Raw genomic sequence first — 26,044 nt, 5'->3', positions numbered from 1 at the left:
CCAGCCTTTATCCCAGGGACTTTAACTTTGGAGATACTACAGTGCCTTGCAAAAGTATTCAAAATGTTTTTAAAAAAACATTTTTAGTATCAGTTTCAGAGAATTTTAACACTATTTATTTATAAATCCTTTGAGAATTTTTTTTTTTTTTTTTTTTTTTTCCCAAGTAGCCAGCAAGCTTACTTACGGGGTTGCCTTGATTTATCGCGCCCCCCCTCGTTAAACTTCATTTTGTTTTTGAATTTCTCAGTTTGGCCTCACAGATGTCCATAGTGTTTAAGGGCTCCTGCATCTTGGGTGATTTGAACTTTTGGGCGGAGGATCTAAGTGATTCCCCCACCCAATCCCTTATCCAAGAACTGTTACTTTTGGGGTATAGGCAACATGTGACAGCAACTACCCATACTGCTGGTCATGTGTTGGACTGGCTCCTGCTCAGCGGATTGTCGGCAACCTGTGCGCTGCCTAGGGAGTTGACCTGGTCGGACCACAGGTTTATTTCCTTTAGTCTGGCCCTACCAGAAGGGAAACCTCCACATATCCCAGATCGCTCTGGCCCCAAGGTTTTCTCAAGAAATCTATCAAAAGTCTGCCCAGACAGATTTGGAGACCTTGTGGCTACAGGTATTAACCAGACAACCTTTTTCGAGCTGGACGACCCGGTAGAGAAGCGGAGTATTTTCCAGGAGTCAGTTGAAGGGGTCCTTGATGTGTTAGCACCCCGTAGGTTGAGATCTAACCCCCGTCCCCTGGACAAGAGCCCGCAATGGTTTACTGAGGAGCTTGGGCCACTCAAAAAGCAGGTTCGTTCCAGGGAGAGGCGTTGGCGGAAGTTCCTCCCTGGAGGCTGACCAAGAGCTCTCTATAAGAGGGCCATTAGGCTAAAAAAAAAAACTACTTCCGGGAGCGAATTAGAAAGGCAGCCAACAGCACGGCCGAACTTTTCACATTCTCTTCGCAGCTAACTCATCCCGAAGCTACCAGCTCTGCTCCTGAGTCACAGGACTGGTGCCAGGAGCTCGCTGACTTCTTTGTCTCTAAGGTTCAGACCATTAGAGACAACATTTCCAGGCCAGAGTCTGTGCAAGGGGACACTGGCCACATAGAGATGGCCCCTGGATTGACCGGCTTCCAACCGGTTACTGCTACCAGGTGGTTGAGGTAATTGCCTCTTTGAAACCATCTTTCTCTCCTTTTTAGAGGTATGTCCTGCTGGGCTGCTTAAAAAATCTGCTGCCCTTTTGGCCCCCTTAATCGGGGAGGTAATCAGCTGCTGCTTCAGGACAGGTATTGTTCTGGGTGCTCTGAAGCGGGCCGTGGTCTTGGCCCTACCAAAAACTGGGCAACTACAGGCCGATTTTCCATCTTGCCCTTTGTAGCAAAGGTGATGGAGTGCCTGGTAGTTATCCAGCTACAGGCTTACCTTGAGTCTTTCCATCTTTTGGACGAATTCCAGTCCAGGGCATGGAACAGAGACAAGCCTCATCTGTGTTTAGTAGTTCTGGTTCTCTTGGATCTGTCGGCCACGTTTGATACTATAAATCATGGAATTCTACTGGAGCAGATGAGATCTGTTTTGGGTATGAGTGGGCTAGCTTTGGCATGGGTGGCCTCCCCTTTTTTTTTTTTTTTTTTTTTTTTTTTTTTTTTTGAGGGCAGAGTTCAGGGAGTTAAGACTGGCCCCTTCTACTCTAAGTTCACCGCCCTGGATTGTGGAGTGCCACAGGGTTCTGCCTTGTCACCCCTGCTGTTTTTAATATCTATATGAGTCCCCTTGCTGACCTGCTAAAGGCCCACGCTATCCAGTACCATGTTTACGCGGAGGACACCCAGGTTTACCTGAAGATTCCTAGGAACCAGATGGCTGATGCCACCCTTGCCAGTAGTTTGGAGGCCATCTATACATGGATGTCTGCCAACTTCCTGAAACTTAATGGGGGCAAAACTGAGGCGATCATCTTCAGTGATCTGGCCACCCCCTCAGTTATTCCACCTTAGCCTCCCTCATTTGGTCCTGCTCCGGAGGCAGCCCCCCAGGTCCGTGATCTGGGATTTGTCCTAGATTCAGGTTTAACTCTGGCTCCTCGGGTAAAAAAGGTTATCAGTGCATGTCACTGGCAGCTAAAACTCCTGAGGGGGTTGTTTAAATATCTGGATATCTCGGACAGAAAAACTGTCATCTGTGCCACTATAGGTAGCTGCCTAGACTACTGCAACTCTTTATTTGGGACTGCCAAAGATGCTAGTGCAGAAGCTTCAACTTATCTCCACTTGACAACTGGGCACTTAAACCCCCTTCCTAACCAGACCAATTTTCAGCTTTTGGTGCTCTCACATTTTGAATGACAATTACTCAGCATGCAACACTGTATCTTTATGAAATTTTTGTCCTTTTTTTCACACAAATAATGCTTTCTTTTGGTGGTATTTAATCACTGCTGGGTTCTTTATTTTTTGCGCCGTAAAAGAAAAAAGACCGAAAAATCTGTAAAAAAAAATACATTTTTCTTCATTTCTGCAAATTAGTCATTTTTCTTCATATATTTTGGCCAAAATTTATACCGCTACATATCTTTGGTAAAAATAACCCAAATCGGTGGATATTTGGTCTTTTTGAAAGTTATAGAGTCCAAAAGCTATGGTGCGAATATCTGAAAATTGATCACACCTGAAGTACTGACGGCCTATCTCATTTCTTGAGACCCTAACATGCCAGAAAAGTACAAATACCCCCCAAATGACCCCTTTTTGGAAAGAAGACATTCCAAGGTATTTAGAAAGATGCATGGTGAGTTTTTTGAAGTTGTCATTTTTTCCCACAATTCTTTGCAAAATCAAGGTTTTTTTTTTTTTACTTTTTTTTTTTTTTTACTTTTTTTTTTTTTTTCCACAAAATTGTCATATTAGCAGGGTATTTCTCACAGACCGCATATGCATACCACAAATTACACCACAAAACACATTCTGCTATTACTCCCGAGTATGGTGTTACCACATGTGTGAGACTTTTGCACAGCGTGGCCACATACAGAGGCCCAACATGCAGGGGAGCACCTTCAGGCGTTCTGGAGCACCCAGGCCAATTCTGACATTTCTCTCCTACATGTAAAAATCATCATTTATTAGCTAGAAAATTACTTAGAACCCCAAAACATTATATATGTTTTTTTAGCAAAGACCCTAGAGAATACAATGGCGGTCGTTGCAACTTTTTATCTCGCACGGTATTTGCGCAGCAATTTTTTTAACGCTTTTTTTTGGAAAAAAAAACTGTTTTGTGCTTTACAAAAACCAAAACAGTAAAGTTAGCGCAATGTTTTTGCATAATGTGAAAGATGAAGTTACGCGGAGTAAATAGATACCCAACATGTCACCCTTCAAAATTGCACGCGCTTGTGGAATGGCGCCAAACTTTGCTACTCAAAAATCCCCATAGGCGACGCTTTAAAATTTTTTACTGGTTACATGTTTTGAGTTACAGAGGAGGTCTAGGGCCAAAATTATTGCTCTCGCTCTACCGATCGCAGCGATACCTCACATGTGTGGTTTGAACACCGTTTTCATATGTGGGCGGGACTTATGTATGCGTTCGCTTCTGCATGCGAGCACACAGGGACAGGGGCGCTTTAAAAATGTTTTTTTTTTTTTTTTTTTATTGTTCATTTTACTTTATTTTAGTTTGATGCTTTTTTCCAAAAAAAAAAAAATTTTGACCACTTTTATTCCTATTACAAGGAATATAAACATCCTTGTAATAGGAATATGGCATGACAGGTCCTCTTTACAGTGAGATATGGGGTCAATAAGACCCCACATCTCACCTCTAGGCTGGGAAGCCTGATATTAAAAAGATCCTGGCTTCGATCGTAGCGGTGAGTCGGTAGAAGCACCGCAAGGCGGCGGGAAGGGGGGACGTCCCCTCTCGCCTCCCGTAAGAACGATCAAGCAGTGGAACAGCTGCTATGATTGTTCTCATGGTGTAGGGAATCGCCGGCTGAAAAAGCTGATATCTGAATGATGCCTGTAGCTGTAACCATCATTCAGATATCTCCGCACAAAGTCAAGGACGTTGTATGACGGCCGGCGGGCGGGAAGTGGTTAAAACGCTTTGTGTTTAAAAAAAAAAAAAAAAAAAAAAATTGTCCATTTATACAATATTTCTACCACATAACATGTACATACCAAAAATGACACCCCAAAATAGATTCTCCTGCTCCTCCTGAGTACGGCGATACCACATGTGTGAGACTTCCACAGCCTGGCCACATACAGAGGGCGAGTACAGCTGAGCATTGCTCAGTATTGTGGGGGCATTGCAGAGTATTGTGGGGGCATTGCAGAGTATTGCACAGCATTAGTAGTGAGGGATGGCTGAGCATGGATGGATGGATGTCTCTGTGCAGCGCTGTGGGCACTACACATACAGCCCACAGCGCTGCAGACATCCATCCCCCTCCCCGCTCACTGTGTACCGATCGGTACACAGGAGGGGAGGAGAGGAATCGGCGTCATCAGATGACGCCAGTCTGTTTACATGTGATCGCGCCGTCATTTGACGGCGCGATCACATGGTAAACGGCCGCGATCAGCGGCCATTTACCGGGATCCGTGATGCGCCGGGTCCCCTGGACCCGGTGGTCACGGATGTGTTCGGGTGCGCGCCCCAGGGGGCGCGCGAGAGGGGAATTCTGGGAGGACGTCATAGTACGTCCACCCAGAGTTATCCAACCGCCCTGCAGCCGTCATTCGGCTATGGGCCGGTTGGTAACTGGTTAAAATGCTGCGGCTAGGCTGCTTATGGATGTCCTGTTGAGGGATCATATCACCCCTGTCCTCCGCACCTTGCAGTGGCTGCCAGTCCACTGTCGCATCTTATTTAAGGTAGGATGTATTCTGTTTAAGATTATGAGAGGCCTGGCCCCAAGCTATCTCTGCTCTCGTTTCCATAAACGAGCTCTTGTCAGATCACTCAGATCTACCGGCAGAGATCTCCTCTACATCTCGGTGCCTAAGAAGATCTGGCGTGGTGGTCGGCCTTCTCCTACCAGGGTGCCGCACTATGGAATAGCCTCTGTCAAGCTCCAGGAGGCCCCCACTATTCCGGTCTTCCGCGGGTTACTGAAGACTTGGCTTTTCACGCAGGCGTTTCCTGCGTAGTCTCTCTTCTACCCTTCTGCTGCTCTGTGCTGCTTCTGGTCCCTGGGCCCTCTCTTTCCAGGATCTTTGCTATGCGCGCTGGGACCCTTCGGGGTAAGACCGCACTATATTAAGATTCCTCTCAACTCAACAACCTGGAATTGATATGGATTGTTGATTTGCATCATTTAATTTACAGAACATGCCCACAACTTTGAAGATTTTTATTGTGACGCAAACAACAAATAGGACAAAAAACCAAAGTCAATGTGCATAACTATTCACCCCCCTAAAGTCAATACTTTGTAGAGCCACCTTTTGCAGCTATCACAGCTCCAAGTCGCTTTGGATAAGTCTCTGTGCTTGCCACATCTTACCACTGAGATTTTTGCCTATTCCTCCTTGCAAAACTGTTCTAGCTCCTTCAAGTTTGATGGTTTGCGCTTGTGAACAGCAGTCTTTTTTTAAGCTTGACCACAGATTTTCTATTGGATTGAGGTCTGGGCTTTGACTAGGCCATTCCAACACATTTACACGTTTTCCCTTAAACCACTCAAGTGTTGCTTTAGCAGTGTGTTTGGGGTCATTGTCCTGCTGGAAGGTGAACCTCTGTCCTAGCCTCAAATTAGAGTGATACAGGTTTTACTCAAGAATATCCGTGTATTTAGCACCATCCATCTTTCCCTCAACTCTGACCAGTTTCCCAGTCCCGACTGCTGAAACATCCCCACAGCATGATGCTGCCACCACCATGTTTCACTGTGGGGATAGTGTTTTTTGGGTGAGGTGTTGTGTTTGCACCAGATGTAGCATTTTTCTTTGGCCAAAAAGTTCAATTTTAGTCTTATCAGACCAGAGCACCTTCCTCCATACATTTTGGGAGTCTCCCACATGCCTTTTCACAAACTCAGAACATGCCATTTTGTTTTTTGCTGAAAGTAATGGCTTTCTTCTGGCCACTCTGCCATAAAGCCCAACTCTGGAGCGTACGGCTTATTGTCGTCCTGTGTGCAGATACTCCAGTCTCTGCTGTGGAACTCTGCAGCTCCTCCAAGGTTACCTTAGGTCTCTGTGCTGCCTCTCTGATTAATGCCCTCCTTGCCCAGTCCGTGAGTTTTGGTGTGCGGCCGTCTCTTGGCAGGTTTGCTGTTGTGCCATGTTCTTTCCATTTGGTTATGATAGATTTGATGGTGCTCCTAGGGATCATCAAAGATTTGCATGTTTTTTTTTTTATAACCTAACCCTGACTTGTACTTCTCAACACTGTCCCTTACTTGTTTGGAGAATTCCTTGGTCTTAATGGCAGTGTTTGGTTAGTAGGGGTGCGCATCTTCACTGGCCTCACGATTCGATTACGATTATCAAGTCAACGATTCGATTCCGCGATGCATCACGATTACAGCGCAAGTCCGCAAGTGCTCATGGTTTTCTTAAAAAAAAAAAAATTCAAGTAGTCAGGAGAACTCCCTTTTTTTTTTTTTTTTTTTTTTTTATTCTATCTGTTCTTAAGAAAAAGACAGCAGAGGAGCTCCAGGCTCTCTTCCAAAATACTAAAGGAGATGGTCAGAGCCTGCGGACATGCTACAGGAGATGGTCAGAGCCTGCAGACAATAATGCAGAGTTGTGGTATGATGAAGGCACATAGAAGACAATTCTATGATATGGACTTGTGTCACAGCGCCCCCGCTCCCCCTCTGTACTTACATGCTGCTCTGCCGGTGCTGGTGGCAGCCTGTAATGAGCAGGGCGATCTGCCTGCTCACCATCTCCCCCGATCTCCATTCCAGTCGCCGGTGTTCCGCTGGTTGTCACATCTCTCCTGAGGTCAGCAGGGAATTCTCCCGGGAGAGCGCTCCATGCGTAAAGCTGTTACTAGAGTGTGTATATCCCACTCATGTGACTCTTGGCCGCGCCTCCCTCCTCTCACGTCTCTCCTGATGTCAGCCCCGCCCGCCTCTCTTCTGACCTGATAGCTCCAGTCATTGGGCGGGGCTGACATCAGGAGAGACTGAGGGAGGCGCGGCCGAGAGTCACATTAGCGGAATATACACACATTAACAGTTTTACGCACGGAGCTCTCTACCGGGCGGGGCAAGAAATCGATTTTTCGGGTCGCCTGCATCGATGCCGTATCGGGGACATCCGAATCGCGATGCATCGATGCTGCGATTAATTTCAGCAGCCCTATAGGTTAGTGGTGCCCCTTAGGTGTTGCAGCCTCTGGGGCCTTTCAAAAAGGTGTGTGTATATGTAATGACAGATCATGTGACACTTAGATTGCACACAGGTGGACATCATTTCACTAATTATGTGACTTCTGAAGGTAATTGGTTGCACCAGAGCTTTTTATGGGATTAATAACAAAGGGGGTGAATACATACGCACATGCCAATTATCAGTTTTTTTTTTTTTTTAATTTCTGAAATAGTTTTATGTATATATTTTTCCAATTTTACTTCAATTTGGACTATTGTGTTCTGATCCATCACATATAATTCAGATTAAAAAAAACCTTGAACTAAAGACTGTAATGTAACAAAATAGGTAAAAAGCCAAGGGGGTGAATACTTTTGCAAGGCACTGTACATACTTTCTCCAGTAAAGGACTAGCATTGGATACTGTGTTGGAAGTCTGTTTGCAGCCTGTTGTGTGACATATCTAATTATGATAATAGTCAAAGCATCTGTGTATATGGCCATCATGTGTGATTTATTTCAGGGAAATTGTGCAGAAAACACAGCCAAGAAGTTTGCTATCGCAAGGGAAGACCAAGACAACTACGCCATCAGCTCTTACACCAGAAGCAAAGCAGCCTGGGATTCTGGGCTGTTGGTCAGAGAGATCACTCCTGTTACTATTCCACAAAAAGGTAATTCTACAGAATTAGCAGGTAATACAGTGCATTTCATTGGGTTTTGGCACTGATAAAATAAATGGTTTGGTATTGGAAAGCAAGAAATTTTGCATGTGAAATTTACTAATGTCATCTCCTTCTTTTTAAACCCGGCACAATTTGTAGTCTGCAAATTTGTGAAGTAATTTAACTAGACTATCTCTCATGTTATAGGGAACCAGTGGATAAGTTGTAAGCTCTGTATAGAAGATTGGACATGAATACACTTTTTTTTCTGTAAAAGCTGTACCTTCCACATCCCTGCTCAACAAATTAATTTAGTTTGGTGTCCTTCGAAAGGGAAGACTATTGGGCTAAGTTGGGTAGCTACTTGCCAATAATGCTGCTAGGGCTAGATGATGGGATTCATTTACAGGCAGTCCCTGGGTTACAAACAAGATCGGGTCTGTAGGGTTGTTCTTAAGTTGAATCTGTAAGTCGGATCAGGTACATTTTGTAAGTGTAGCTCCAGCCCAAAAAACTATTTTTAGGCTTTTTGGATAGCATAGGGAAAGGTTAACACCCCTGCAATGTTTGTTTTGCTGTCCGTGCCCCTGTTCAGAAGATTTTCACCTCACTTTCTGTCCCTGTGACAATTGGATTTTGAAAATTTTGGGTTGTTGTGGAAACAAGAATTGGTGATAAAGCATCAGTGGAGACACCCCTTTTCCCATAATAACTCTTACAGGAGTGAATTTCCCTTCCTAGGGGTAGATTTCCTCTCACTTCCTGTTGTCTCCTTCCGTTTGTAAGTAGGAGTCGTTTGCAAGTCGGATGTTTGTAACTAGGGGACCCCCTGTATATCCACAGCCCAAACTTTCAGCTTTATTTTCTTTCTGGGGGTTTTTTTACCAAGGTGGGGGGTGTCAGTAAATCGCCCTCTTAGGCAGCTGACACAGGTATTCCCATTGTAAGATTATATATAACCACCTGTTCCAGTGACTGATAACATTTTTGAGTTTTCCATTACTTTTTGCCCAGAGCCATTGTTCACTGGGAAGATTGTAGGCTGAATCCCAGAACACAGAAAGCAATTAAGAACTGACTGGTTCTAACCCTTAATATAAATGAAGAAAAGCACGCACAGCCCTCAAACTCACCCATCAAATACAGTACACAAGAATATACACCATATATACATTAAAAAGTGAAGGTAATCTGTCATTCTCCTCTTTGTATCCTTTACATAGAGATAGATCTCATATTTCTAATCGGTTATTGGTACTACATTTGGGTGATTTATGAAAGCCCTGTGCTTAATCTATATTTGGGTTTAGATGGGATATTCATTAGTGGTGCTGCTGCTATTTACATTAAACAAAAATCCATCTCACACCTTGACTTTTCATGCCTTTATGCCTTTTATGCTGTGATGCTGTGTAAATTCAATGCAAAGAATGGCCAGCTCATGAGGGAACAACAACCTCAAATCTTTACCGAGTTTGAAGAAAAACTATGGTCCTCTTTCTCAAGGTGACATACAAAGTGTGTGTGTGTGTGTGTGTGTGTGTTTACAGTATCTCACAAAAGTGAGTATACCCCTTATAAAATCTGTATACTTTTACAAAAATATAACGGTGTAAATTTGCTGGCCCCTCCAAAATACAGTGATGCCTTGGTTCGCGGACAATTCTGTTCGCGGACAATTCTGTTCGCGAACAGAAGAGTTCACAAAAATTTGCTTCGGTTCACGAACACGAGTCGCAGTCATCTTGCCTGCTCTGACACGTGGTCGCGACTTCCTGTAGACGAGATTGCGGTCACACTGAAAGTGTACTGCGAAGACATGGTATTTAGAAGCTTTTTGATTTGCTTTTTAGCACATACTGTACAGTACATCCCTGTGCACACTTGCTGTAAAGCTTTTTTGTGTGCTTTTAATCACATACTGTACTGTAACAGACATCCAGTATGGCTCCAAAGAAAATTCTGAGAAAGCATGGTGTTAAGAGTGCTGAGCAGTAATACAGGTGACAAGAATGTGCAGAGAGGTGAAGGTGACAAGAACCCGCCTTCCTCCACACCAGAAGTCATCTCAAGCAAGGTTAGTGTTCTCTTCATACTGTACTTTGTTTCATATTTTTGTGGTTCAAAAACCAAAAAAAGTTAAGAACAGATTAACCTGATTTATAACTAAACTCTATGTGAAAATGTGCCTCGGTTCGTGACCAGAGTCGTGGAATGAATTAAGTTTGTGAACCCGAGGTATCACTGTCTCAACACAGAGCCATTCATGTCAAAAGTGAGTACACCCTTAAGTGAAAATGTCCAAAGTGTCAATATTTTTTGTGGACTATTTTCCAGCACTGTCTTAACCCTCTTGGGTATGGAGTTCACCAGAGCTTCACAGATTGCCACTGGAGTCCTCTTCCACTCCTCCATGAGATCAGAGCTGGGTAGAGACCTTGCGCTCCTCCACCCTCCATTTGAGGATGCCCCACAGATGCTCAATAGGGTTTAGGTCTAGAGACATGCTTGTCCAGTCAATCTCCTTTACCCTCAGCTTCTTTAGCAAGGCAGTGGTCATCTTGGAGGTGTGTTTGGGGTCTTGTTGGAATGCGGCCCTGTCTCCGAAGGAAGGGGATCATGCTTTTGTTTCAGTATGTCATAGTACATGTTGGCATTCATGGTTTCCTCCAATGAACTGTAGCTCCCCGGTGCCGGCAGCACTTGTCTAGTCCCAGACCATGACACTCCCACCACCATGCCTGACCGTAGGCAATACACTTGTCTTTGCACTCCTCACCTGTTTGCTTACACACACTTGACACCATCTGAACCAAATAAGTTTCTTTGGCTCATCAGACCACAGGACATGGTTCCCATAATCCATGTCCTTACTCTGCTTGTCTTCAGCAAACTGCAGGCTTTCTTGTGCATCTTTAGAATAGGCTTCCTTCTGGGACGACAGCCATGCAGACCAATTTGATGCAGTGTGCGGCGTATGGTCTGAGCACGGACAGGCTGACCCCCCCCCACCACCACCACCACCCCTTCAACCCCTTCAACCTCTGCAGCAATGCTGGCAGCACTCATACATCCTTCCCAAAGACAACCTCTGGATGTGACGCTGAGCACGTGCACTCAACTTCTTTGGTCAACCACGGCAAGGCCTGTTCTGAGTGGAACCTGTCCTGTTAAACGGCTGTGTGGTATTGGCCACTGTGCTGCAGTTCAGTTTCAGGGACTTGGCAATCTTCTTATAGCCTAGATCATCTTTATGTAGAGCAACAATTCTTTTTTTCAGATCCTCTGAGTTCTTTGCCATGAGGTGCCATGTTGAACTTCCAGTGACCAGTATGAGAGTAAGAGCGATAACACCAAATTTAACACACCTGCTCCCCATTCACAGCTGAGACATTGTAACACTAACGAATCACATGACACCGGGGAGGGAAAATGGCTAATTGGGCCCAATTTGGACATTTTCACTTAGGGGTGTACTCTTTTGTTGCCAGCGGTTTAGACATTAATGGCTGTGTGTTGAGTTATTTTGAGGGGACAGCAAATTTACACTGTTATACAAGCTGTACAATTACTACTCAACACTGAAGAAACACTGTCAGTTTGCTACAATGTAGTCACATTAAAAGATGCAATAAAATGTGAGTGGTGTACTTTGACACAAGATTCTGAATGCTTGGTCCAGTCCTCACACTACATGGTTCCAGGCTATAAATATAAGCAAAAGGGAAAGAAAAATGCCTCCAGCTTCCTCTGTCCCTGTATTGGGATGAAGAGTGGTGAGCTCAGGAAGCAGGCGCTACTCCACATGTACGGCCATTTCCAACTAGAAACCTGATTTTGTGTATTCCACAAAGCAGAAGTGATGTCGTGTTAGAAACTGAACATGATTGATTAGGACGGAATCCTCTTTTAAAGTCCAAAGTGGACTGCAATGTCCAAAAAAGAACCCGTCACATGTTTCGTTTGGAGACATTGGGGTCGATTTTAAAGGCCAATATCCTGCAATAGATGCTATACTTTGCAAAGAAACCTGCTCCAGAGCTTGGTAAATGAGGCAAAGCTCTGCTGACTTCATAGTGCAAGCAAGAATGCTTTTTTTTTTTTTTTTTTTTTTTTTTTCCTTCTCCCCTTGCATGGGGCAGAGTATTCTTTGCGCTGGGGCAAACTCCCTTGCAAAGTGAGCAGCCTATTTGCCTATAGTAAAAAAAAAAGCTGTGTGTATAGGTTTGGTTTGCATGCATATTTGTCACCTTGAGAAAGGGTACCATAGTGTCTCTGAAATGTTGGTGGTTTCATTATTTTGCTGTTGGTAATGTTGAGATCTCAGTACAAAGTTCTTTAACCCTTGGTGGTTTTTGTCCATTTTCAGTTTTTGATATATCTGGTTAGGGCTAATGAGCAGATCTAATTTGAGTTTTTGGGTTCTAACTTCCTACTCATGCAAAAATAAAAGTTTTGGCCTTGGATACATGCGAAAGTTTAACATTGTTAATTGTTTACTAGACAAGATCCATTTTGCCACTTTGTCTGAATTGCCTCTAAGGAATTGGAGGCTGTTGCTGGATACTTTTATATAAATCATTCACCAGTCAGTCCAGCATCCTAGTTGAACATGATCCTCCATTTTGTGGCTACATAGCTACATCAGACTAGCTTTAAAAGGTTTAACGCTACTTTCACACTGGGGTGGGGGGCACAGGCAGTAAAGCGACGCTAGTTTTAACGGCACATTACCTCTGTTATAGCTGCACTTTTAACCCCTGCTAGCGGCCGAGGAAAGGGTGAAAAGTGCCGCTGCCAAAGTGTTTTGCAGGAGCTTCAGCAGTGCTGCCCATTGATTTCAATGGCAGGGACGGTTTAGGAGCGGTGTATACACTGCTCTTGCATCGCCCCAAAGATGCTGCTTGCAGGACTTTTTGGGGTTTTTTTTTTTTTCCCGTTCTGCAAGTGCACCGCCCCAGTGTGAAAGCACTCGGGCTTTCACATTGGGGGAGGCATTAGAGGTGCTTTTCAGGTGCTATTTTTAGCGTTAAAATGCCTGAAAAGTGCCCCAGTGTGAAAGGGGTCTAAATGTAAGGGCAAGTTCATATTCCACATCGGTGTATAATGTAGACAAGGTAAACCTCCTTGGCTGCACTGCTTCGATGTTATCCCTGTAGTACCGATATGGTTTTTTACTTGAATGTGTTTTTCATACAAAATGCATGTAGGGGGGCTTTTATGTTAAATCCCTAAAATTGTGCAGACAAACTGTTTTTTGTATATCTGGATGTTTTGCAGGGAAACCTGATCTTGTTGTACAAGAGGATGAAGAGTACAAAAAAGTAGACTTCAGCAAGTTTCCAAAGCTCAAAACTGTCTTCCAAAAAGACAATGGTGAGTAGATGTATGCCTAAAATGACTCTTCCTTTTGTTACAGAAGGCATGGTCCCAGATTACACCCAAGTAACCCTTTTGATTGCCAACAGGAGTACCTGGTTTACCTTGGTGTGGTTTGGGCCGAAGCTCTGGTCACCCATAAAAGCTGTCATAATTTTTTTTTTTTTTTTTTTGTACAGCAATTCCCTGTTGTACTGTGTGAAATCTTGCGATTCTAAAGCTTTCACAATAGCTCAAACATGAGTCCCTACACAAATGAATGTGGGCATAGTTAGTGCAGTTCTGGTCAGTTGTATTCCACTGAGCAAAAATGTGACAAGAAAAGTAGTACACAATGATATGAGTTGCCTCTTGGCCATGGAGTGGTTCACAAGTGGGTGTGCATTACTTGGTCTCTTGGAAGACAAACCTTTCCTTGTGCATTTTTCTGCAGTTGCCTTTTACCTTCCAGGTTCATATTAGGATGTAATACCATGGAGCCATAGGTTGGCAATTGATTTTGATGAATGGACTTTATGGGGGGGTTGGGGGCACCTTACGTTTTTAAATGTTTTGGCTTTTTCCCTCCCTCTGTTACTAGGCACTGTGACAGCAGCCAATGCCAGCACTCTGAATGATGGGGCAGCAGCTTTGGTTCTCATGACTTCAGAAGCAGCAAAAAGACTCAATGTCACACCTCTGGCACGGATTTTGGGTATGTATATAGTAATCAAGTCTGTGTGTTTTTTTTATTTTTTTTTTATTTTTAAAAAGGCTGTTTGCACCATGGTGGGGTTTTGTCTGACACTCTTAATGTTCCAGGATTATAAAACTAACCTCCCTTTTCAAAGTGCTCCTCCACAGTGGTCTAGTACGCATCACAAAGAAACCAATATCAGTCTTGAACAGTAGACCTGCTCCCTAAAGTGGCAGTGGATTCAACATCCTATAAAGCCTAAATAGGTGGCACCCAAAACAACCTGGTAAAATCAGAACTGAGTGACTACACCGAGATTTGCTTAATTTGTTTTGTAGAGATTTGAAGAAACTTTGAATCCTTTAGCATCTGTTTTTCTGTGTTTTTAGGTGCCATTTATGTAGAGATTTGTATTTTCAGTGCAAACCTATAGTGATGGCAATGTTACTAAGCTACCACTTTGCAATAGAGCAACTATATTTAAAAAAAAAAAAAAAAAAAAATCCACAAACCTTTGTCAGCTCCTCTGCTCAATACTCATACTGTGATACATTATAACATATATGCACTCCGGCAATGGGGTCTTCTGGGGTTCCCTGAAATGTAGGCCTTGTTCACCCTGGCACTTTAGCATTTAGCTTTTCTAAATGCAGGAGACGTTATCTAAGAAGTAAATGCAACTTTTATGCTTCCCAGATCTTTTCCCTGCATTTGGATGTTCTGGCTTTGAAGAAAAAGTCCAGGCAAAACCAAACTAACGCTAAACCTGCTCTGTGCCACATTCTAAGCCTAATCCATCTAACCCTGTAATGCCAAACTCGCTGTACTTGCCTATTCTGCACCTGAGTTGGTCTCCATATGCTGTGTGCAGGAGAGGGCCGACAACTGCTGTGAAATGGGAAGTAACATTACCCATAGACTTTCTATGGGTCTTCCATTGTCTGATGCCTACACAGCAAAGCCACGGCTGATGCTGGGACCGGACTGGATGGCTGCAGGATAGGTAGATACAGTAATTTGTTACTTTACAGGGTTAGATTGGGTTTAGAATGTGGCACAGAGCATGTTTAGCATTAGTAGGACTCCTCTATTAATTCAGGTTTAGTTGAATTTAGATCCTGGATGTGCAGAATTCTATTTTCTCCAAACGCAGTGAAACTCACCACAGGTAAACAGTGAATGACGTGATGTACATGTGAACTCTGCAAAGCTTTTGGCTAGATTAGCCTCATGCACAATGGATGTTTTTGCAGCTGTTTCTAGGAGCGTCTGACTTTTTTAAAAAAAATGTTTTTGTTTTTTGTTATTAAACTCCCTTGAATGTTATCCTAAGTTTTAATGTGCACATAGGCTTTTAGCAGCATTTGGTGGCAGGAACTTTGAGTCAGGGAAAAAACCCAGTGCCAGTATGTCCAGGAGCAGCAGAGCTTTGGCAGAAAAATGCTTTACGCTTTTAAACGCATGGTAATGCTAGGCATGTTTAGTGCTGGAGCGTAGATAAGTTTCAAAGGCCAGAATAAATTCTTATTCTGACCAATAAAAAGAAATAACACCGAAGCGCTTGACACCTGTAAACGTGCCCAAATGCTCTGTAAAAGCGTTAGACACTCTTACAAGTGTCTGGTGGGTTTTCTGCCAAAACACTGCATGTTTGTTAAAGCTAAAGAGACTTGGAGGTAGGTAAGTTATATTTTAAACAACTTAAAACCTATTCAATTTTTTTTTTTTTTATATATATATTTTTTTTTTCCTCCAAATAAACAGCATTTGCAGACTCTGCAGTAGAACCAATCGACTTTCCAATTGCCCCTGCATATGCAATTCCCAAGGTAGGAGACTATTTCATCAAAAGAATATTTTCTATGAAATAATGCATAGACGGTGCCTTGAAAAAAGTATTCATACCACCTTGACATTTTCAACATTGTCATGTTACAACCAAAAATGTAAATGTGTTTTTTAATGGGATTTTATGTGATAGACCAACACAGTGACACATAATTGTGAAGTGGAAGGAAAATGATGGTTTTCAATATTTGCTTACAAATATCTGAAAAGTGTGGCATGCATTTGTATTCAGGCCCCATTTCTCTAATTCCCCTTACTAGAATCTAGTGGAACCAATTGCCTTCAGAAATCACCTATTTAGTAAATAGTCCACCTGTGTAATGTTAATCTCCATATAAATGCAGCTGTTCTGTGAAGCCCTCAGGTTGGTTAGAGAACCTTAGTGAACAAACATAAAGGCCAAGAACACAGCAGACAGGTCAGGGATAAAGTTGTTTAGACGTTTAAGGCAGGGTTAGGTTATTAAAAAAAAATATATATATCTATATATCTATCCCAAGCTTTGAACATCTCATGGAGCACTGTTCAATCCATCATCCAAAAATGGAGAGTATGGCACAACTGTAAACCTACCAAGACATGGTCGTCCACCTAAACTGACAAGCCAGGAGACCATTAATCAGAGAAGCAGCCAAGAGGCCCATGGTAACTCTGCAGGAGCTGCAGAGATCCAAAGCCCAGGTGGGAGAATCTGTCCACAGGACAACTATTAGTCGTGCACTCCACAAATCTGACCTTTATGGAAGAGTGGCAAGAAGAAAGCCATTAGCAGTCTCTTTGCAGTTTGCAAGAAGCCATGTAGGGGACACAGCAAACATGTGGAAGAAGGTGCTCTGGTCAAATGAGACCAAAATGTAACTTTTTTCCCTAAAAGCAAAACGCTATGTGTGGCGGAAAACTAACACTGCACCTCATCCTGAACACACCATCCCCACCATGAAACATGGTGGTGGCAGTATCAAGTTGTGGGGATGCTTCTCTTCAGCAGGGACAGGGAAGCTGGTCAGAGTTGATTGGAAGATGGATGGAGCCAAATACAGGGCAATCTTAGAAGAAAACCTGTTATAGTCTGCAAAAGGATTGAGACTGAGTCTGTGGCAAAGGTTCACCTTCCAGCAGGACAACGACCCTAAACATACAGCCAGAGCTACAATGGAATGGTTTAGATCTGGAAGCATATTCACATGTTAGCATGGCCCAATCAAAGTCCAGACCTAAATCCAATTGAGACTCTGTGGCAAGACTTGAAAATTGCTGTTCAGATGCTCTCATCCAATCTGACAGCTTGAGCTATTTTGCAAAGAATGGGCAAAATGTCACTATCTAGATGTGCAAAGCTGGTAGAGACATCCCCAAAAAGACTTGCAGCTGTAATTGCAGCAAAAGGTGGTTCTACAAAGTATTGACTCAGGGGGGCTGAATACAAATGTATGCTACACTTTTCACATAATTGAAAACAATTTAGCATGTTCCTTCCACTTCACAATTATGTGCCACTTTGTGTTGGTTTGTCACATAAAATCCCAATAAAATACATTTTAATTTTTTTTTGTATCATGACAAAATGTGGAAAATTTCAAGAGGTAGGAATACTTTTTCAAGGCACTGTAAAATGTGGTGGCATGGGGTTTGGATAGTTTTGTGTTCACAAGGGTTAGCGCCAGGCTCTCCGGATTCTGTACACAATTTCAAAATATACTGGTTATTTATGTGAACCCAGTTATTAAAAGGTTTCATGTGCAATATTTCTGTATCTGGACCATTCATTAAAGTAATAGCTGGTGCTCACGCTATGAAGGTTCTTCTACAGGCACCTGCTGTTAGAGGGTGTTTGTCTCCCAATTGTGCTCCTGAATTAACCCCTTGTTAAATGGACTTCTGATGGACACTATTAGGGGAGATTTATTAAAACTGGTGCAGCTGTGCACAGTAGCCAATCGGCTTCAAGGTTTTATTGGCAAAGCTAAATTGAACAAGCTGAAGTTAGAAGCTGGTTACTATGCACAGCTGCACTGTAGTGGAAGGAGGTGCCGCTAATCCTCTGCTACTGGTCACACGTTCAAAATGGGGGGAACTTTTTAAATTGTCATACAAATATATATTTGAAATCTTTTTTTTGGCAATAACATAACATAACACCCCTCCAGCCTGTGTCTTTTATATATATATTGGAGGCTTCACTGCCCTCTTATTCTATGTATGTAATGTCCTGCTCCAATTGTGTTTAGCTGGTAAGTGGCCCTGAAGGAGGGTGGGAGTGGGCTGTCATTTACCACTGTTATACACCCACATGTATGACTCTATAGTCTCATGGGTTGCACAGATGTGATGGGAAGGAAATGCTCAGGGTAGAAACGCACTGAAACCAGAGCATGGACAGAGCTGCCAACACTGCTCCACAAAATCGCCAACTGCAGCAGGGACATGGACAGAAGGGGAAGCTAGAGAACAGCTGGATTAACCAGGTTTTTTTTTTTTGCAGAATACAGAAAACAAATTCCAAAGAACCCCCCCCCCCCCCCCCAACCATTGCAGAGGAAAATTACATTTAAAAAAAAAATTAAAAATGTGACTTTACAATCACTTTAATCTTTACATAATGTAAATTTTATTAACTTTTCAAGTGTGTGTATTACCATTACCATTTTCTTTTAATATACTATACTGCTTCCAATGTTTGATTAGAATGGAAGGGAGGGATTATGTGCAGCTGATGCGTTTGCAACCAAACTGAACCTGTCTTTGCCTTAGTGCTTCTGTTGGGTTCCCATGAGTAATGCAGAAGCATATTTTTGACAATGATATATATGAAGGCAATTAGATATATGTAGGTGTAACTCCTGATATCAACAAAGCTTCCTATATGTAGAGTTGTTTTTTACATTACCATGTACAGCTTCCTAAATTCTGCTATGCAGCGAAGACCATTATTTCTAAGCATGCCCATTTGTTGAAGTTTGTGGGGGGTTCAGTGCATTTTTTTTTTTCCCCCCCCCCCCCTTTCTCTCTCCCTTGTTTACAAAAATAAGCCCCCTAATCTGTTCTTATTCTCGATCATACTCCCTATGCTTTTGTGTGTGCATTCAGGTTCTAACCGCGGCTGGAGTAAAGAAAAAGGATGTTGCAATGTGGGAAATCAATGAAGCATTCAGTGTCGTCGTGTTGGCCAATATCAAAATGTTAGATATTGACCCTGCTAAAGTAAATGTCAATGGAGGAGCAGTCTCTCTTGGGCATCCCATCGGGTAGGGGAACCTTTTTGTTTTGTTTAGCCATGTTCAGATGTGAGGATGCACCCACCTTCTTTTCCTGGTTGGACAACAGGAAGTTGTGTGTTTCATAGTTTTGTGCAAGAATCCTAAATATTTACAGATTTTGGGAGCCAGGATTTTTCTCTAAGCCTGTGCAGTTTCAATTTACCACCATTTTATGTAATTTTCTCTACACTGAACGTTGCTGTCTGATGTTTAAAATGTAGCCTTTGCTTAAACCCCAAACTCCAGCCATAGAATGCATGAAGGTAAAAAAAACCTTGAGCCTTTAGAACCACTTTAACCAAAGTTCTCTAAAGTAGACATGTGACTAAACAATCATGTTGAATGGGAATCAATTCAATCTTAAACCAATTAAGAGTATCTGTATTGCTAGAGCAGTAAATGTGGAACTCCCTTTTACAGTTGGTGGTGTCAGCAGGGAGTGGAGATAAATGAAAAAAAATGCGTTTCTCAGCAGAAGCAATGTACAGGGATATGGAAAGTGGTAACGACCGGCTCCCACTCACACTAAATACAAGGTTTCCTTTGATTGCCCAAAGTGGAGATCCTCTGCCTGTTTCTCTACCTTGGCCAATGGCCTTGCAGTGGTAAAAATGACAAGGCTTCTCCTGAATGGTGGAGCTGCACTAAGACTGCTTGAGCTACAGTGGGGATGGAAAGTATTCAGACCCCCTTTAAATTTTTCACTCTTTGTTATATTGCAGCCATTTCTTAAAATCATTTTAAGATCATTTTTTTCCTCATTAATGTACACACAGCACCCCATATTGACAGAAAAACACAATTGTTGACATTTTTGCAGATTTATTAAGGAAAAACTGAAATCACATGGTCCTAAGTTTTCAGACCCTTTGCTGTGACACTCTCTCAAATATTTAACTCAGGTGCTGTCCATTTCTTCTGATCATCCTTGAGGCCGGGTTCACACTGGTGCGACACGACAGCCGTCCTACTTTGGATCCGACTTTGCCCTGCGACTTGAAGCCAACATACATCCGAATTTCAATGAACAGGGATCCGACTTGGATCCCCGCCAATACCAGGCACTGTGTTTTGGTATGAATCTTGAGGGGGGAACTCCATGCCAAATTTTAAATTAAAAAACGGCATAGTTTCCCCCTCCAAGAGCATACCAGGCCTTTCGGTCTGGTATGGATTTTAAGGGGATGCTGAAAAATGGCGTGGGGGTCCCCCAAAATCCATACCAGACCCTTATCCAAGCACACAGCTGGTCAGGAAAAAAGGTGGGGACGAGCGAGCGCCCTCCCCCCCCCCCCCGAACCATACCAGGCCGCATGCCCTCAACATGGGGGGGGGGGTGGGTGCTTTGGAGCGGGCAAGGGCCTCTTCCCAACAACCCTGGCTGTTGGTTGTTGGGGTCTGCGGGGGGCTTATCAGAATCTGGGAATCCCCTTTAATAAGGGGGCCCCAAGATCCCAGCCCCCCGCCCTATGTGAGTATGGGGTACATCGTACCCCTACCCGTTCACCTGGGTGAAAAAAAGTCAATAAAATAAACACTAGACAGGTTTTGAAAGTAATTTATTAGGCAGCTTCGGGGGTCTCTTCCGACTTCTCTGCGCTCTCCAGCCTCTTCTCCTACTCTCCAGTGCCTTCTGCCGGGCTCCTCTGCTATCTTTTGCTGGCTCTTTTGCTAGCGGTGGCCCGGTCTTCTCCGTCTTGACACAACGCTCTCTCCCGCTGTAATGCAGTGTGCGCAACGACTTATATAGGCATGGGCCGTGGTCACCAGGTGATGTGACCCTGCCCCTTATGACGTCACTGTCCCGTCATAAGTGGCGGGGTCACCGGATGACATCACCCGGTGACCACACCCCATGCCTATATAAGTCGTTGCGCACATGGCATTACAGCGGGAGAGAGCATCGTGTCAACATCAGAGAAAGACCAGAGGGAAGAAGGCGACGGAGAAGACCGGGCCAACGCTAGCAAAAGAGCAGAGGAGCACGGAGAAGTCGGAAGAAGACCCCCCGGAGCTGCTCAATAAATTACTTTAAAAACCTGTCTAGAGTGTGGTTTTTGTGCCCCTTTTTTTTTTTTTTTTTTTTTTTTTTTCTTCTCCCCCTAGTTGAATGGGTAGGGGTACTCATTCACATAGGGCGAGGGGCTGGGATCTGGGGGCCCCCTTATTAAACGGGGCTCCCGGATTCCGATATCCCCCCCCCCCCCACAGACCCCGACAACCAAAGGCCATTGTCCTCATCAACATTGGGGACAAGGTTCTTTGGGGTGGGGGGGTGCAGGGCGCCCGCCCCCCATGTTGAGGGCATGCGGCCTGGTATGGTTCAGGAGGGGGGCTCACGCTCGTCCCCACCCCTTTTTCCTGACCGGCCGGCGTGCTCGGATAAGGGTCTGGTATGGATTTTGGGGGACCCCACGCTGTTTTTTCGGCGTGGGGGTTCCCCTTACAAGCCATATCAGACCGAAGGGCCTGGTATGCTCTTGGAGGGGGAGCCCATGCCGGTTTTTTTATTTAAAATTTGGCGTGGAGTTCCCCCTCAAGATCATCAGAGCACAAGTCACATCATGCGAGACGGCGATCCGACTTCAATGATGGTCAATGGGCTGAAGTAGGATCAGAGTCGGACCAAAGTAGTACAGGGAGCATTTCCAAAGTCGGACCGACTTGTGTCGGACCAGTTAAGAGGGCTCCCATAGCGAAACATTGATTTTCACATGTCATGCGACATGAGCTCCCAATGTCGGAGCGTTTGTCGCACCAGTGTGAACCTGGCCTGAGATGGTTCTACACCTTCATTTGACAGACAGAATTGTGGCAAGGCACAGATCTGGCCAAGGTCACAAAAAAAATTCTGCTGCACTTAAGGTTCCTAAGAGCACAGTGGCCTCCATAATCCTTAAATGGAAGACGTTTAGGACGACCAGAACCCTTCCTAGATAAAATAAGAAAAAAATGCAAACCTGGAGCTGCACCAGAAAAACACCAATATCTGTGTAAAAAAACTACAATAAACAAAAATAAGTGCGCTTACAATTAGGAGTTCCAGTGTTTATTTAAAATGAATATAAATAAATTTGAATGTCCTGAGATGAATACACTCAAATATGCAAAAATAAAGAAAACGATAAATCATAAACAAATGTAGTACTCAATGCATGATCAAATAAGTGAAACACCAAAGTTAATAATAATGAACATAAGTGAAGCCATATATATTTGTGAGTGAAATCCGTTTCTGTTTACATGACCCACACTCTGTACTATCCTCCGATTTGCTTGCAATAAGTCTTCCTGGAAGGATGGTGATGATATGCCCATTGATGTAAAAGATAAGTTGAGTGGGTGTGTCGTCCCCCCCTCCCCCCTTTCAGGCATACGATTTGGACCACTCTCGCTTGGATACGCTCTACTCATCTGCGTCGGACGCCACCACCTAACTGTCCCTGCAGAGGGCCATATCTGCATGTGTGTGAGACCTCGCTAACAGGGAGGTCCACCACTTCGGGTAAGGGTCCACCTTTAATGTCCTCTGGATTTACTGCTTCTATGAGACACATTTCCACACCTTTTTCTCCTCCTTCCACCTATATGCGCTGTGGTTTGATGGACTCCAGAACCCTTCTTAGAGCTGGCCGCCCGGCCAATCTGAGTTATGAGGGGAGAAGAGCCTTGGTGAGAGAGGTAAAAAAGAACCCTACCGCGATGGGTAGAAATTGAACACCATCTAGCCCCAACACCCGACCTCACGGTGCTCCTCACTGGGAGATGCTTGGGTTCCATGGGACATAAGCAACCTTCCTCTACAAATTTCGCTAAAAGCTTGGAGATTCCTTCTTAACCAACACCACAGAGATAGTTGAGCAATAAATTACCCCTTCCCTCTGAACATACTAGAAGCTAAAATCCCACTACTATCCCTGAAACACCTTCTAAGTCATGGGATTACAACTGTCCAAGATCTAATAATACACAACTTGCCCAAATTAGTGGAGAGTATAATGACAGAATATAATTTAATAAGTCATACGCTTTTTACTTGTATCAGAATTACTCACTTTCTCTATGCACACCCCATTCCCAACATTCAAGTACTGTTTAAGATATGGGCTCACCTCACCCTTGCTATACAGGCTATCCACAAATCGACACATTGTGTAGGACACTGGGAAATGATGATCAAAATATACAATAGTTGGCAATAAACCCCATGCAGACTAGCAAAAATGTTCCCAAACACCTCTCCCCTTTGTTGGCGCAATTGTGGACACAAAGGCCACCTCATACATGCGTTCTGGGAATGCCCAAGCCTAACTAGCTTCTGGAACCAAGTAGTCCGATTTAATATCCCAAATTGCAGGCATATATACCCATTCTAACCCGGCGCTGACAAAGATCACTGTGGCTGAGCTCCAGAGATGCAGTCGGGAGATGGGAGAAAGTTAACCATCACTGCAGCCCTCCACCAGTCGGGGCTTTATGGCAGAGTGGCCCGACGGAAGCCTCTCCTCAGTGCTAGACACATGAAAGCCCGCATGGAGTTTGCTAAAAAAAAAAAAAAAAACACCTGAAGGACTCCAATATGGTGAGAAATAGGATTCTCTGGTCTGAGACCAAGATAGAACTTCTTGGCCTTAATTGTAAGCGGTATGTGTGGAGAAAACCAGGCACTGCTCATCACCTGTCCAATACAGTCCCAACAGTGAAGCATGGTGGTGGCAGCATCATGCTATGGGGGTGTTTTTCAGCTGCAGGGACAGGACGACTGGTTGCAATCGAGGGAAAGATGAATGTGGCCAAGTACAGGGATATCCTGGAGGAAAACCTTCTCCAGAGTGCTCAGGACCTCAGACTGGGCCGAAGGTTTACCTTCTAACAAGACAGTAACCCTAAGCACAAAGCTAAAATAATGAAGGAGTGGCTTCACAACAACTCTGTGACTGTTTTTGAATGGCCCAGCCAGAGCCCTGACTTAAACCCAATTGAACATCTCTGGAGAGTCCTAAAAAATGGCTGTCCACCAACGTTTACCATCCAACCTGACAGAACTGGAGAGGTTCTGCAAGGAGCAATGGCAGAGGATCCCCAAATCCAGGTGTGAAAAACTTGTTGCATCTTTCCCAAAAAAACTCATGGCTGTATTAGATCAAAAGGGTGCTTCTACTAAATACTGAGCAAAGGGTCTGAATACTTAGGACCATGTGATATTTCAGTTTTTCTGTTGTAATAAATCAGCAAAAATGTCAACAATTCTGTGTTTTTCTGTCAATATGGGGTGCTGTGTGTACATTAATGAGGAAAAAATGAACTTAAATGATTTTAGCAAATGGCTGCAATATAACAAAGAGTGAAAAATTTAAGGGGGTCTGAATACTTTCCATCCCCACTGTATATCTGGCTGTAGAGGGGATCTTGAAATGCTGTTGAAACGCAGCTCTGCTTACAGCATGTAGCTGATGCTACTACAGCAGCCCAGCTGTTCTGTAATGGAAATCATTTGTTTGGGCCAGCTAGGACCAAACTATTTAAAGCAATAGTTACATAGTAGGTGAGGTTGAAAAAAGACACAAGTCCATTAAGTCCATCCTATGTCAGTATTACATTGTATATTCCTGTATGTTGTGGTCCTTCAGGTGCTTATCTAATAGTTTCTTGAAATTATTGATGCTCCCCGCTGAGACCACCGCCTGTGAAAGGGAATTCCACATCCTTGCCGCTCTTGCAGTAAAGAACCCTCTATGTAGTTTAAGGTTAAACCTCTTTTCTTCTAACTTTAATGAGTGGCCATGTTTCTTGTTAAACTCCCTTCTGCGAAAATGCTATCCCTATTGTGGGGTCACCAGTTTGGTATTTTATAAATTGAAATCCTATCTCCTCTCAAGCGTCTCTTCTCCAGAGAGAATAACCTGGAGTTCTCCTTTTTACCATCAAAAGCTAAAGTCTGGTTGTTTGAAGTTGATTGTGCATTGTGCTGTTTTTTACTGTAACAAATATATTTTGTATATGTTCTTTGCAGGATGTCTGGGACCAGAATTGTTGGACACATGGCTCATGCTTTGAAGAAGGGAGAGTTTGGTGTTGCTGGAATCTGTAATGGTGGTGGAGGAGCCTCTGCCATTCTCATTGAGAAACTGTAACAGCAGAACAATGAACCATACTTCGCACAATTTATAATCTGGCTTAATCTGTTACATCCATCTCCACTCCGAAAGTTGAAGCTTTTCTTGTGATTCAACAGCCTATTTCTCATTGGGTAAAGAACACAGTAAACCTTACCTGGTCCACCGGAAGGGAGTTCAAGTCTGAACCTTTAACGATTGCAACACTGTTGCTGTAATTGCTTTATTACATTTCAGCAGAAATAAAGAACACTCTACACTGGTAAACCATAAACGATCCCACCAATACACCTTAAAGCTGAAGTTTGGTGAAAATAAATGTTTAGACAAAATACAGCATCTATATAAACCTGTGGTGAAGTATAACTGTCCTGTCAGCTGGTCACTATAGAAATTCTCCCTTCACTGATGCAGCACTGGAAGGTCACAGCTGTGAAGGGTGGGGGATTTCTGCAGGAACCATTGGCCTGCAGGACAGGGGATATACACCTCCAATACAGGTACTTTTTTTTTCCCTCCAAACTTCAGCTTTTTCTGCATAAAAACCTTATAAAGGTTGGTGTAGGGGTTGCTGGGCATACAGCAAAGTTAAGTCCTTGGACTGAATGTACATCCCTCCCCCCCCTTCCACAATGGACCCAAAAATGGCCAATTTGTACACTTGATGTGCTTCTCAAGTTTAACTAGTTTTCCAGCAGTACCGTAAATGGTTGCTTGCTGTGGTGAGAACATCAAGTGGTAAACTGTGAACAAATAAACAGCCTTTTTCTA

At 43.6% G+C, this 26,044-nt stretch overlaps 1 protein-coding gene across 2 annotated transcripts in view; it reads left to right on the top strand.

The window, feature by feature from the left end:
• The window catches only part of ACAT1 (acetyl-CoA acetyltransferase 1), a 49,925-nt gene extending 23,881 nt beyond the window's left edge, over window positions 1–26,044 (top strand). For both annotated transcript variants that reach the window (XM_073613501.1, XM_073613503.1), the window contains 6 exons: window positions 7,856–8,006; window positions 13,278–13,373; window positions 13,957–14,070; window positions 15,817–15,881; window positions 18,988–19,145; window positions 25,171–26,044. In XM_073613501.1, the coding sequence (XP_073469602.1) occupies window positions 7,856–8,006; window positions 13,278–13,373; window positions 13,957–14,070; window positions 15,817–15,881; window positions 18,988–19,145; window positions 25,171–25,291 (705 nt within the window). In that variant the 3' untranslated portion in view covers window positions 25,292–26,044. The remainder of the gene's footprint in view (window positions 1–7,855; window positions 8,007–13,277; window positions 13,374–13,956; window positions 14,071–15,816; window positions 15,882–18,987; window positions 19,146–25,170) is intronic.

The sequence above is a fragment of the Aquarana catesbeiana genome, linkage group LG02 (assembly GCF_042186555.1).
Source record: "Aquarana catesbeiana isolate 2022-GZ linkage group LG02, ASM4218655v1, whole genome shotgun sequence".
Lineage (NCBI taxonomy): Eukaryota > Metazoa > Chordata > Amphibia > Anura > Ranidae > Aquarana > Aquarana catesbeiana.
The sequence above is the reverse complement of the archived record's forward strand: the minus strand, read 5'-3'. Positions and strand labels throughout refer to the sequence as shown.